At 42.1% G+C, this 12,274-nt stretch overlaps 1 protein-coding gene across 2 annotated transcripts in view; it reads left to right on the top strand.

The window, feature by feature from the left end:
• The window catches only part of PDSS2 (decaprenyl diphosphate synthase subunit 2), a 301,951-nt gene that overhangs the window by 226,831 nt on the left and 62,846 nt on the right, over positions 1–12,274 (top strand). For both annotated transcript variants that reach the window (XM_073675798.1, XM_073675797.1), the window contains exon 5: positions 737–811. In XM_073675798.1, the coding sequence (XP_073531899.1) occupies positions 737–811 (75 nt within the window). The remainder of the gene's footprint in view (positions 1–736; positions 812–12,274) is intronic.

The raw sequence follows: 12,274 nt of genomic DNA, 5'->3' as shown, positions 1-12,274 counted from the left end.
CCATACAAGTAATACATGGACAGACCAGCTCTGCTAAAGCAGGAATTGTGCTACTGTTTTGGCTCACACAGGAGGAGTTTGCAGTGTGGTAACTCCCTTCTTTGATGTCCATATGTCTTAAAAAGGCATCAATACAAGAGTTGTCTTCATGAGATTCTTGGAGGACGGAGTTTGGAATTTCCTGTTTTTCGATTTTTCTAAGGCTGCAGCAAAGTTTAATTTAGCAAAATTACTAACTTCTTTTTGTGCTTCTTTTAATGCTATACTGTATTCAGAAGAAAAATCCTGGGTTCAAATCCCACCAAGGACAACATCTGCAAGGAGTTTGTATGTTCTCCCCGTGTTTGCTTGGGTTTCCTCCGGGTTCTCCGGTTTCCTCCCACACTCCAAAGATATACTGATAAGGAATTTAGATTGTGAGCCCCAATGGGGACAGTGCCCATAATGTCTGGAATTAATGGCGCTATATAAGTGAATAAAATAAATAAATAAGATAAATTGAGATCATTTTTAAAAACGCTTCATCCCATTAGTATTAGGGGGTAGTTTGTAAACTAGGTCATCAAAAAATGAGGTACAAAGCCGTACAGAGATTACAAAAAAAAACTAAGCCACACTGTTACTTTTTATGTACTGTAGGCTCAAACTTTAAGTAATACCATTTCTGCAATGTAATTTATTACGAATGTATTTCGGTATTTGATCTTATGAACTCATTATTTTCATCTTATTGCAGGTTGTAGAGTTAGTCTCTAGTGCCATTGGTGACCTGGTGCAAGGTATATACTATGAAAATTCATATTTGCCAGAGGTGAGTATCAAATTCTGTTCGCAAGATATGTTCATTATGTCCAGTGGCGCTACTGTATCTTTAAATTCCTAGCATTAAAGTGCTGGAAATGTATGTGTTTTTTTTTCAAAGTGAATCTGTCATTAATATAAATCTCCCCCCCCCCCCAAAAAAAATCACATATATGGGCATGCAGGCCGTGTGAAATGTATATATTTTATCTGTTGCTACATTTCCCAGTAATTACCATTTTAATTTATATGCAAATTAGGTGTTAAATGTTTTGGGCATGGAAAAGCCACTGCCTCCAGAGCTTCATAGCTCACTGTCTGCTTTCTTTGCTTGGTGCCTGAAATCACACAGTCAGCGAGCTATCAGTCAAGCTAAAGAGGCCGGTTGTTAGAACCCTCCTGTTTTTTTTTTTTCCATCTTGTGTTTTGCGGTCACGTGACCATCTCCCTTTATATTCCAGCTCCGCCCTTCTGGCTGTGCTGGACTTCAGTGTTTGACTGTTTCTCTAGCCAGGTTCTTCGGTGCCTTTCTCTGTCAGTTCGCTTGGTCCTTCTGGGACCTCTTGTACCTTTCGTCAGTTTGTCTTTTTGTGTTCTGCCACAACTTCTCTGTTCAGCAGGTGTCCCATTTTAATTCCAGTCCTTAGTTCTTTTAGGGACCCCTCCCCTTATTCTATAGGTCTTCGTTCAGACTAGCCGAGGACTAAGGCGGGTCTGTTCGCTAGGAACAGGCAGCCCGCTACATCGTAGGGATTCAGCTTAGTCTTGCTGTAGGGACAGTTTTCCCCTATCTTTCCTTAGTACATGTTGTAGATCATAACACCGGTGCTGGGTGGAGAAACAAGTTCTGAAGGTAGTGACTACTTAAGTGCTCTATCACACCTAGAGCACTGAACACCTCCTTTGCATATTTAAAATGCTAATTACTAGCTAGTGCAGCAACAGATACTCAATATACAATGGTTATAAAAACTCTACACGTTCCTGACAGGTTTTTGTCATGTTAAAAAAATCATACAGATAAGAATCGTTTCAGAATTTTTTCCACCTTTAGGTTGGGGTCACATTAATGTATAGCATCAGAAGCAAGAGCATCAAATGCTATATGCTAATAACACGTGTCTCAAACTCTGCTGCAAGCAGGAGCCAGACAACATCCATGGCCTTATCCTGGTCTAGTCTAGAACTTCATAGAAGTTACATAAATCTGACAGGACTGATCCCTCATAAATCCAATATTCCAGGCTGGCATTTCTTAGAACAGTATTTCTCAACAACCCATCTCCAAGTACCTCTCAACAAGTTAAACTTTTAGGATTTCCTTAGTGTTGCACAGGTAATAAAATTATTCGCAATGCTTCAGAAATTGCCACAGATGTTCTTCTTATAGCATATTCGGAACGAAGGACCTGTTGTGAGTTCCTGAAGAGTAAACTTAAAGGGTTTGTCCACTACTTAAACCGTGCCCTATATCAAATATAAACAGCATATTCTTATCTACCGGACCAGTGCCATTTTACACGGGTCACTGTTTAATTTAAGAAGGGGTTGTCCAAATAGCGGCCAATCATTTTAACCCCGACCTGACATTTGCGGTACATGTAGCTCAGGCTCAGCCCACTCCATTCCTGGCAGATAATGTCTCTGTTGTCCAGCCATCATCTGCCTCTAACAGCAGCTTATAGAGCTTAAGTTAGCTCTGCCCACTGTTATTAACCTATTAAATGCCGCTGTCCATCAGTGACGGCGGCATTTAAAGCGTGTGGACTGTTATAAAAAATATGAATAAATAGAAGGTCGAATCATCCTCTTTTCCCCATTAAAAATAAATGTAAAACATATACATATTTGGTATCGCTTCTTCTCTAAAGTCAGATAAAGTGGGGAAAATAAGTATTTAGTCAGCCACCAATTATGCAAGTTCTCCCACTTAAAAAGATGAGAGAGGCCTGTAATTGGCATCATAGGTAGACCTCAACTATGAGAGACAAAGTGAGAAAACAAATCCTGAAAATCACATTGTCTGATTTGGAAAGAATTTTTTTTCAAATTTTGGTGGAAAATAAATATTTGGTCAATTACAAAAGTTCATCTCAATAATTTGTTATATATACTTTGTTGGCAATGACAGAGGTCAAACGTTTTCTATAAGTCTTCCCAAGGTTGGCACACACTGTTGCTGGTATGTTCCCCCGTTCCTCCATGCAGATCTCCTCTAGAGCAGTGATGTTTGGGGGCTGTCGCTGGGCAACACGGACTTTCAACTCCCTCCAAAGGTTTTCTATAGGGTTTAGATCTGGAGACTGGCTAGGCCACTCCAGGACCTTGAAATACTTCTTACGAAGCCTCTCATTTTGTCTCTCATAGTTGAGGTCTACCTATGATGTCAATTACAGGCCTCTCTCATCTTTTTAAGTGGGAGAACTTGCACAATTGGTGGCTGACTAAATACTTTTTTTCCCCACTGTATATCAAGCTAATCAATAACACCTAAAGAGAAGATGATTTAAACCTCTAGAATTGAGATTTTCTTTTGTCACTGCAAAAAAATGCAATGAGAAGTGATTAAAACATTGTATCTATCCCAAAATGCTGTCAATAAAAACATCAACTTGACCTGCAAAAAAACAAGCCGTCATATATGAAAAAATAGCAACAAAAACCAAATTGAAAAAAATCACAATTAAAAAAAAAAAGTTCAACACTACAATAATAATAATAATAACTGGACAAGTTTGGTATCGCCGTAAACATACTGATCTGGAGAAACATAATTCTGGTCATTTTTACAACAAAATAAACAAAAAGTAAAACCCAAGAAGCAATGTTGGAATATGAGGGGTGTGAGTTTGCTATTTGACTGGGCATGGATTTTTTTCCCCTTTGTCATTCAAAAGTAGCTCTCATATGGCTTTATCAGCATAAAAATAAAGTTATGGCTATTGGAAAAAGCGGAGGGAAAAAACAAAAATGTATTGCATCAGGAAGGGATTAAAAAACTCCTAGAAATTTTTCATTTGATATTTTACCCACAATAGAGGCTAAACTTACAGGCCTGCAGTTTGTTTTCAGGCTCACATTCTGACCTGATTTTGAGTATTGTCACCACACTGACTGTGCACCAGTCCTGAGGAGTAAAGGCCCCGTCACACTAAGCGATGCAGCAGCGATCCCGACAACGATACGACCTGTCAGAGATCGTTGCTGCATCGCTAATACATCGCTGGTGAGCTGTCAAACAGGCAGGCTCACCAGCGATCAGGGGAGCAGCGATATCGTGGAAAGAATCGTTCCACGATGTCCTGCTCCCGTTACCAGCCTGCTGCAAGCAGGAGCAGGCTGGTAACTATGGTAAACATCGGGTTACTAAGTGCGTGTGTGCCCCTAGTAACCCGCTGTTTACCATGGATACCACTCTGCTACGGTGCGCGGGAGCCTCCGCGCACCATAGCAGAGTGGTATCCATGGTAAACAGCGGGTTACTAAGTGCGCGCGTGCCCCTAGTAACCCGATGTTTACCATAGTTACCAGCCAGATCGTTGGTCCCGCTGGTCACACACAGCGATGTGTGCTGGCCAGCGGGAGGCCAACGACCAAAAAATGGTCCAGGACACTTTGCAACGATCAGCGACCTCACAGCAGGGGCCTGATCGTTGCAAAGTGTCACACACAGCGACATCGCTGGTGAGGTCGCTGGTGAGTCACCAAAACCGTGACTCAGCAGCGATATCGCTAGCGATATCGCTATGTGAGACGGGGGCTTTAGAACCAAGAGATAGGATGGGTTATTATTCTTTATCCTTTTGAGTTATCTCTCAGGAACAATGGAAATGGATTAACAGACTGATAGGTATAACACTTTTTTTTACTTTTTAAAGGTTCATTTAGAGTAGAATTTTTGTTGAATTAGTGAACATTTGATATATTTTCACTATATTTTTATATTAACAATAGGAATGCTTACAAACAACAATAAGTCCTACTTATGGACGTAATGTTCTGCTTGTTCATCCTATCTTCCATGAAGTTCTGAACTGTCATTATGTTACCTTCTTACTATTCCTGAATTAATAGTCTGTCTGTGCATGGTGAATTTTGATATGACGCTTTCTTGATACAAAAGATATTGTTTCTTTTCAAATCAGTCTCCAATTTTGTGATCCCTCCTCTCCATGTAACATTGCACATCTTGGCACGTGCTCAAGTTAGTAAGATTAGAGTCTGCTGCAGGAATTTGATTTAGTCTCTGGTTTTGATTTCTAGAAAGATGATACCTCATAAGAGTGAGATGGGCTTAAATTTCATTCTTTTCTAGGCATATCATGTGTTGCATTTTCTACAGTGGGCAACAGTTCAACAAGAATTATTTTTTCACAAAGTAATGAGCCCATTAACATAAAATGTGTTTATTATTAAACATGCCATATAAAATAGGTAACTGCATTTCTCAAAATTTGCATTAAATTCCGGTAATCGGGAAGGTGACTATTTCCCAGCCTTGTAAACCAATGACATCAATACAGTTCAGAAATGTAATGGGAATTGCATGTCATATTTATCACCAAGCAAATATGTTTTAATTCACATATTGTGGCATGAATTGTCCGTATCAGTTCTGCTCCTTTAGTGGAAATCATTTGTGCCAACACATTAGCATGGAAAAATTTTAGCCTCTTTCTTTTAAGGGATTTTTTACTTGTCATGCCACATTGATATTGGATTGCAAAAAATCAGTCCCTTAATCATTCATTGGTAATTTGACTTTATTTGTTCTGTACATTTTCCTGATTCAAACCCAGAATGAATAGATCGATATGTAATCCTAAGACTATCTGGTCCAAGTGGCAGTTAAATTGCTCGTACTCCTGATACTGAAGTCTATACCTTTTAGTGAGGATGAACTTCTTATACTGAACTACAATGCTTGGTTTTCATCAGGAAACACATCATGGCTATCATTTATTCTCAGAATTTTCAAAAAGCAAAATTTCCATTTTATTCCTCCATTGAACATTCTCATAGTCTCCTATTTGATTCCGATGAGCACTAGTCTTAGAAAAGGTTCTTTCTTTCCCTCATTGCACATAATACTTGCTCGTAAGGTGTGGACTTAGGAGGGCTGACTTCCAATGAGGCTTACAAATCTTTAGAGATTATTACAGTAATAGGTCACTCGTGATCCCTCGGAATGTCAACTGTTTTTGCCCTTTGGTATTTTCATTTATATTGTCATTTAATGTTTTCTTGCGAGATGATGAACTAGTCAAAGAAATTGGAATAAAAAACTACTGTAAATCCTAGAAAGTCATACTGTTATATGGACAGGTTAAAATACCAGTTCGATGCAGACAGGCCACACGATTATAGGAGGGAGGCTGCACAGATGTACATCAGAGGCCTATAGAAAGAGCTGGGCAACCTGTCTGATCTAATATAATGGATGTTACCAATAGGTTGCTAACTTGTATAGTTCATTAGATATCTGGCTGCTTTCATACTGCATCTAACAGTGTCAATCAAATGTAGATCAGTAGAATTTCCCGATGTATACCCCCGATGGAAGCCATAGAGTAGGCACATCGTGGCACTCGTCTCCCTTAAGCTTCCATGTTTAAAGATAAATAATAATATATCAAGAGGGGAACATGTTTTTATTGGATATCTCTGTATAGAATAGCATAGTACACTGCGCTACTCTAGTAAAAAATTGTACTAAAGTTAGCCTGTCCAGTAGAGGCCAAAAAGACTCGCTTGGACTTTGTCTGGTATACAGGTACTTCTCACAAAATTAGAATATCATCAAAAAGTTAATTTATTTCAGTTCTTCAACTCAAAAAGTAAAACTCATATATTATATAGAGTCATTACAAACAGAGAGATCTATTTGAAGTGTTTATTTCTGTTAATGTTGATGATTATGACTTTATAGCCAATGAAAACACAAAAGTCATTATCTCAGTAAATTAGAATACTTTATAACAACAGCTTTATAAATGTTTTTAAAATCTGAAATGTTGGCCTACTGAAATGTACGTTCAGTAAATGCACTCAATACTTGGTAGGGGCGCCTTTTGCATCAATTATTGCATCAATGCGGCGTGGCATGGAGTGGATCAGCCTGTGGCACTGCTGAGGTGTTATGGAAGCCCAGGTTGCTTTGATAGCAGCCTTCAGCTCGTCTGCATTGTTGGGTCTGGTGTCTCTCCTCTTCCTCTTGACAATACCCCATAGATTGTCTATGGGATTAAGGTCAGGCAAGTTTGCTAGCCAATGAAGCACAGTGATACTGTTGTTTTTAAACCAGGTATTGGTACTTTTGGCAATGTGGACAGGTGCCAAGTCCTGCTGGAGAATGAAATTTCCATCTCCAAAAAGCTTTTCGGCAGAGGGAAGCATGAAGTGCCCTAAAATTTCCTGGTAGGTGGCTGCGCTGACTTTGGTCTTGATAAAACACAGTGGACCTACACCAGCAGATGACATGGCTCCCCAAACCATCACTGATTGGGGAAACTTCTCATTAGACCTCAAGCAGCTTGGATTGTGGCCTCTCCACTCTTCCTCTAGACTCTGGGACCTTGATTTACAAATGAAATGCAAAATTTACTTTCATCTGAAAACAACACCTTGGACCACTGAGCAACAGTCCAGGTCTTTTTCTCCTTGGCCCAGATAAGACGCTTCTGGCATTGTCTATTGGTCATGAGTGGCTTGACACAAGAAACACGACAATTGCAGCCCATGTCCTGGATACGTCTGTGTGTGGTGGCTCTTGAAGCAATGACTCCAGCAGCAGTCCACTCTTTGTGAATCTCCCCCAAATTTTTGAATGGCCTTTTCTTAACAATCCTTTCAAGGCTGTGGTTATCCCGGTTGCTTGTGCACCTTTTTCTACCACACATTTTCCTTCCACTCAACTTTCCATTAATATGCTTGGATACAGCACTCTGTGAACAGCCAGCTTCTTTAGCAGTGACCTTTTGTGGCTTACTGTAGCGTCCGGGTCTCTGCCTCCTGCCGGGCAGAGACGCCGTTCCCCTCACCGCCGCGGTCCTGGTCAGGCATCCTCCAGCTCCCTTGCTGCTGCTGTTGCGCGCACCGCTTAGGGCGCGCGCGCTCCCTCCCTCTTAAAGGGGCCGCGCGCGCCATCCTAAAGAGTCTCTGGCCAATGGCCGGAGGACCACTCCTATATAAAGCTCCTCCTCCAAATTGGAGGTGCCTGTGCAAGATTGTTGTTTGTGTGCTAACACTCTCCTCAGGTTCCAGTACCTGCCAGCCTGTCTGTTAGCCGTGCCCGCCAGCCTGTCTATCAGTCGTGCATGCCAGCCTGTCTATCAGTCGTGCCTGCCTGCCTGTCTACCCATATCACCTGTCAGGCCACCTGCCTTGTCCGCCTGCTTGCCTACCTGGATCATCTGTCTGGCTACCTGCCGAGCCCGCCTGCCAGACTACTCTGACCACCCGTCAAGCTACCTGCCGTGCTTATTCGCTGTACCGGTCACCTTAAGCCATCTGACATGTGTGAGTCGCCTGCTCTCACACAAGGTCGGTCCCAGAGTGGCACCTGGTCCACCTGCCCGGTCCCTCCCTAGTTCATGGAGTCGATTAAGCCGCCGTGTGGCCAGGGTCAGTATGAGTTGGCACTTAGTTACGCCCCTCTGGTCCCTCCTTGCATCTCAGCACAGAGGTTCCACCACCCGGACCCGTAACACTTACCCTCCTTGTGGAGTGTGTTAATGACTTTGGACATCTGTCAAGTCAGCAGTCTTCCCCATGATTGTGGAGCCTACTGAAACAGACTAAGGGACGCTTTTAAATGTTTCTAAAGCCTTTGCAGGTGTTTTTTGTTAATTATTCTAATTTACTGAGATAATGACTTTTGTGTTTTCATTGGCTGTAAGCCATAATCATCAACATTAACAGATATAAACACTTGAAATAGATCACTCTGTAATGACTATATAATATATGAGTTTGACTTTTTGAATTGAAGAACCGAAATAAATTAACTTTTTGATGATATTATAATTTTGTGAGAAGTACCTGTATATCTGGAGCTTTCTTGGTGCATATGGCAAATGGCACTGCAAAAAGCAGTGTGAATAGTAGACAAATAGCCTTATCTTTGTGTCACTTTTTTACTATGCAGCCACCACCTTCTGAATGGTAGATATGCGAGTAGAAATTCAGTAGTAGTTTGTAACTGTGTGGCCTTCCTCAAATAACGTAGGGACTTAACTGCATGCTGCTGGGAACTGGTATTTAAATCTGCCCCTACAAGATGATAAACTTAACTTGAGATGAGTGAATTTATTCAATTGGAATTTAATTCTCCTCAAATTTTACAAATATTTGGATTCTCCAGAATTTGAATTTTTTGCAATTTGCTATTCATGAATCAAGAAAAATGACAGCCAGCTGACCATTTTGCTGAACCATAGAGGGCCACCCATAGGTTAAAAAATAAAAAACGAATACCTTTCCTATGCAACCTGCATTCCGGTACTTTATGCCTCTTCATTTTGCCTGCTCCATTGAAGGCATCCAATTCGGCCTCTTCTGGCGCCGAACATGCCTCTGATGTCACTGCATTCTGTGACGTTACGGGTGTGACATTCGGTGTGTCGCACAAGGCCCAGTAAGCATCTCAGAAGAAGCACATCATGACATGTTGATGCCTACTCTGCACCACAAGCCCCAGAATAGAGTGAAACTTTCTGTGGAGGATGTGTGCAACGGAGAATGCAAAAAGAAGTGCAGAAGACTAGACCATGGGCAGCGGTAGTACAGGTGAGTAGTGATGAGTGAGCATGCTCGTTTAACCCTTTTGCCGAGCACGCTCGGGTGCTGTCACGCACAGTGTAGGAAAGACAAAGTGCGACACGAAGGGATGAGGGTAAGGGAGTGCAGACACTAAGAAAAGAAGGGGTGGAGACCTCCTAGGCTGATCTAATATCACCCTGTCTTCCCTATCGTCCCTATATTGGTTTTTCACCAATCGCCGATCAGGAACCTAAAACCCTGTATCTCCCTAGAGCTAGGCCCTGGCCAGGGAAGGGAGTGATGAGCGCTAGTCATTCCCCACTAATAACTAAAGACAGCAAGGGGAGACATACACGGGGGAAGTAACTTAGCTTGAGCCGACTTCAGAGAGATTACACATACGGCCTCTTAGCACAAAAGAGGAAGTAAGCAAACCGCAACAGCTCCAATCCTTCACAAGGGGTCATGTGAATATCACTGGAAACTCCCTATAGCAAACAAGAAGTATTTAAACACCCAGGCCTGGGTGTCAATTAGCCGGAGGGAGGTAGCCGCTGGGTCCTAGAGTGAGACAGATCTAAGGTGTCTGTAATGCCAAACAAAGAGATCTCCTGCAACTAACTGTAGAGCGCCTGTCTGTCACATCTGACACACCCATGACAGCCTGAACACATGTGAGGATTCCCTAACAAACAGGCAATCTCTGCATGTGTTGAGGCTGACTAACAGCCATAAATCATGCAGACACCGCGTGCTCAGCGAAAGGGTTAAACGAGCACGCTTGCTCATCACTACAGGTGAGTAGTGGTGTGACTATTATTTTTTTTTTCATATACACATAAACTTACCGTACATTTATTATACTCTGGGATCTGGAAAGAACTTCAGAGTATAATAAGGAGCATTCAATTTGCATTTTTATAACTTCAATGCATCGAATTTCTCTGTTAACCCCTTCATGACCTTAGACGTATCCATATGTCCAAGCGATTTTGAGCCCACAGGAGCTGTGCGCTCGTGATCGCTGCCGGGCGTTCATCTGAATGACAGCTGACACCTGGCACTCACTGCCAGGATCGGTGCCTGCACCTCTACCGGCAGTTTAACCCTCTAAATGTTGCGATCGATATCGATCACAGCATTTAGAAGGCAGGCTAAGGAAGGGGGCTCCCTCTGCCCTCCAATCGGCACCCCGCGACGTCATTGTGAGGGGCCGATTGTTATCATGGTGACCCGGGTCAACAGGGCCAGCAAGTAGAGATGAACGAGCGTGCTCGGATATAGTGCTATCCAAGCATGCTCAGGTGTTATCCGAGTAGCTCCGGCGTGCTCGAATAATATGCTCGAGTCCCTGTGGCTGCATGTGTCGCGGCTGTTAGACGGTTGTGACCCACCTGTGGTGTCAATATGATCGCTGCACCATTAGATAAATTCATTGAGAGGTGTAGTTTGTAAAATGGGGTCACTTATGGGGGGTTATGCTGTTCTGGCACTTCAGGGGCTCTCCCAGTGGGTCATGGCACCCGCAAGCCAAGACAACATAATCTGCACTAAATTATGGCGCTCCTTCCCTACTGAGTTTTGCACTGCGCCTGAAAAATAGTTCCTGATTACATGTAGGATACTGGCGTATTCAAGAGAAATTGCACAACAAACTGAGATGTCAATTTTTTCTTATTAGCCCTTATAAAAATTGAAAATTTGGGGCTAAAACAACATTTTTTGGGCAAAAACGTAATTATCTTTTCTTCACCATCACTGCAATTTCTCCTGTTACCCCTGTGAAAGTAAAAAAAATTGGGCTAAAAACATTTTTTGTGGGAAAAATTAGACTTTTTTTTATTTTTACAGCTCAACTTTATATACTTTATAAACTGGGTTTAAGGTGCTCACCACGCATCTATATACATTCCTTGAGGACGGGTCTAATTTCCAAAATGGGGTCACTTGTGGGGGGGGGGTTCCACTGTTTGGGCACATCAAGGGCTCTCCAAACGCGACATGGCATCCGCTGATTCCAGCAAATTTTGTGTTCAAAAAGTCAAATGGCGCTCCTTCCCTTTCGAGCCCTACAGTGTGCCAAAACAGTAATTTTTCCCCACATATGGGGTATCTGTTTACTCAAGAGAAATTGTATGGTGCGATTTCTCCTGTAACCCTTGTGAAAATAAAAAATTGGGCTAAAAATACATTTTTGTGGGGAAAATGTGATTTTTTTATTTTGTACAACTTTACGTTATAAACTTCTGTGAAGCACTTGTGAGGAGGGGTGGGTTCAAGGTGCTCACTACACATCTAGATTCATTCCTTGATGGGTCTAATTTCCTAAACGGGGATACTTGTTGGGGGGGGGGTTTCATTGTTTAGGCACATCAGGGGCTCTCCAAACGCAACATGGCAACCGCTAATGATTCCAGCAAATTTTTCTTTCAAAAAGTCAAATGGCGCTCCTACCCCTTCCGAGCCCTGCCGTGCACCGAAACAGTAGTTTTCCTCCATATATTGGGTATCAGCAAATTCAGATGAAACTGCACAACAAATTGTACTGTGCATTTTCTCCTGTTACCCTTGTGAAAATGCAAAATTTGGGGTTAAAAGAACATTTTTTGTGGAAAAGATACGTTCCTTGAGGAGTCTAGTTTTCAAAATGGTGTCACTTGTGGTTTTTTTTCCACTGTTTAAGCACATCAGGGGATCTCCAAAATCGACATGG

This window comes from Phyllobates terribilis, unplaced genomic scaffold (genome assembly GCF_046119375.1).
Source record: "Phyllobates terribilis strain yellow unplaced genomic scaffold, ASM4611937v1 Scaffold_3__8_contigs__length_932513732, whole genome shotgun sequence".
Classification (NCBI taxonomy): domain Eukaryota; kingdom Metazoa; phylum Chordata; class Amphibia; order Anura; family Dendrobatidae; genus Phyllobates; species Phyllobates terribilis.
Note: the sequence above shows the minus strand (reverse complement) of the source record. Positions and strands in the feature narration are given on the sequence as shown.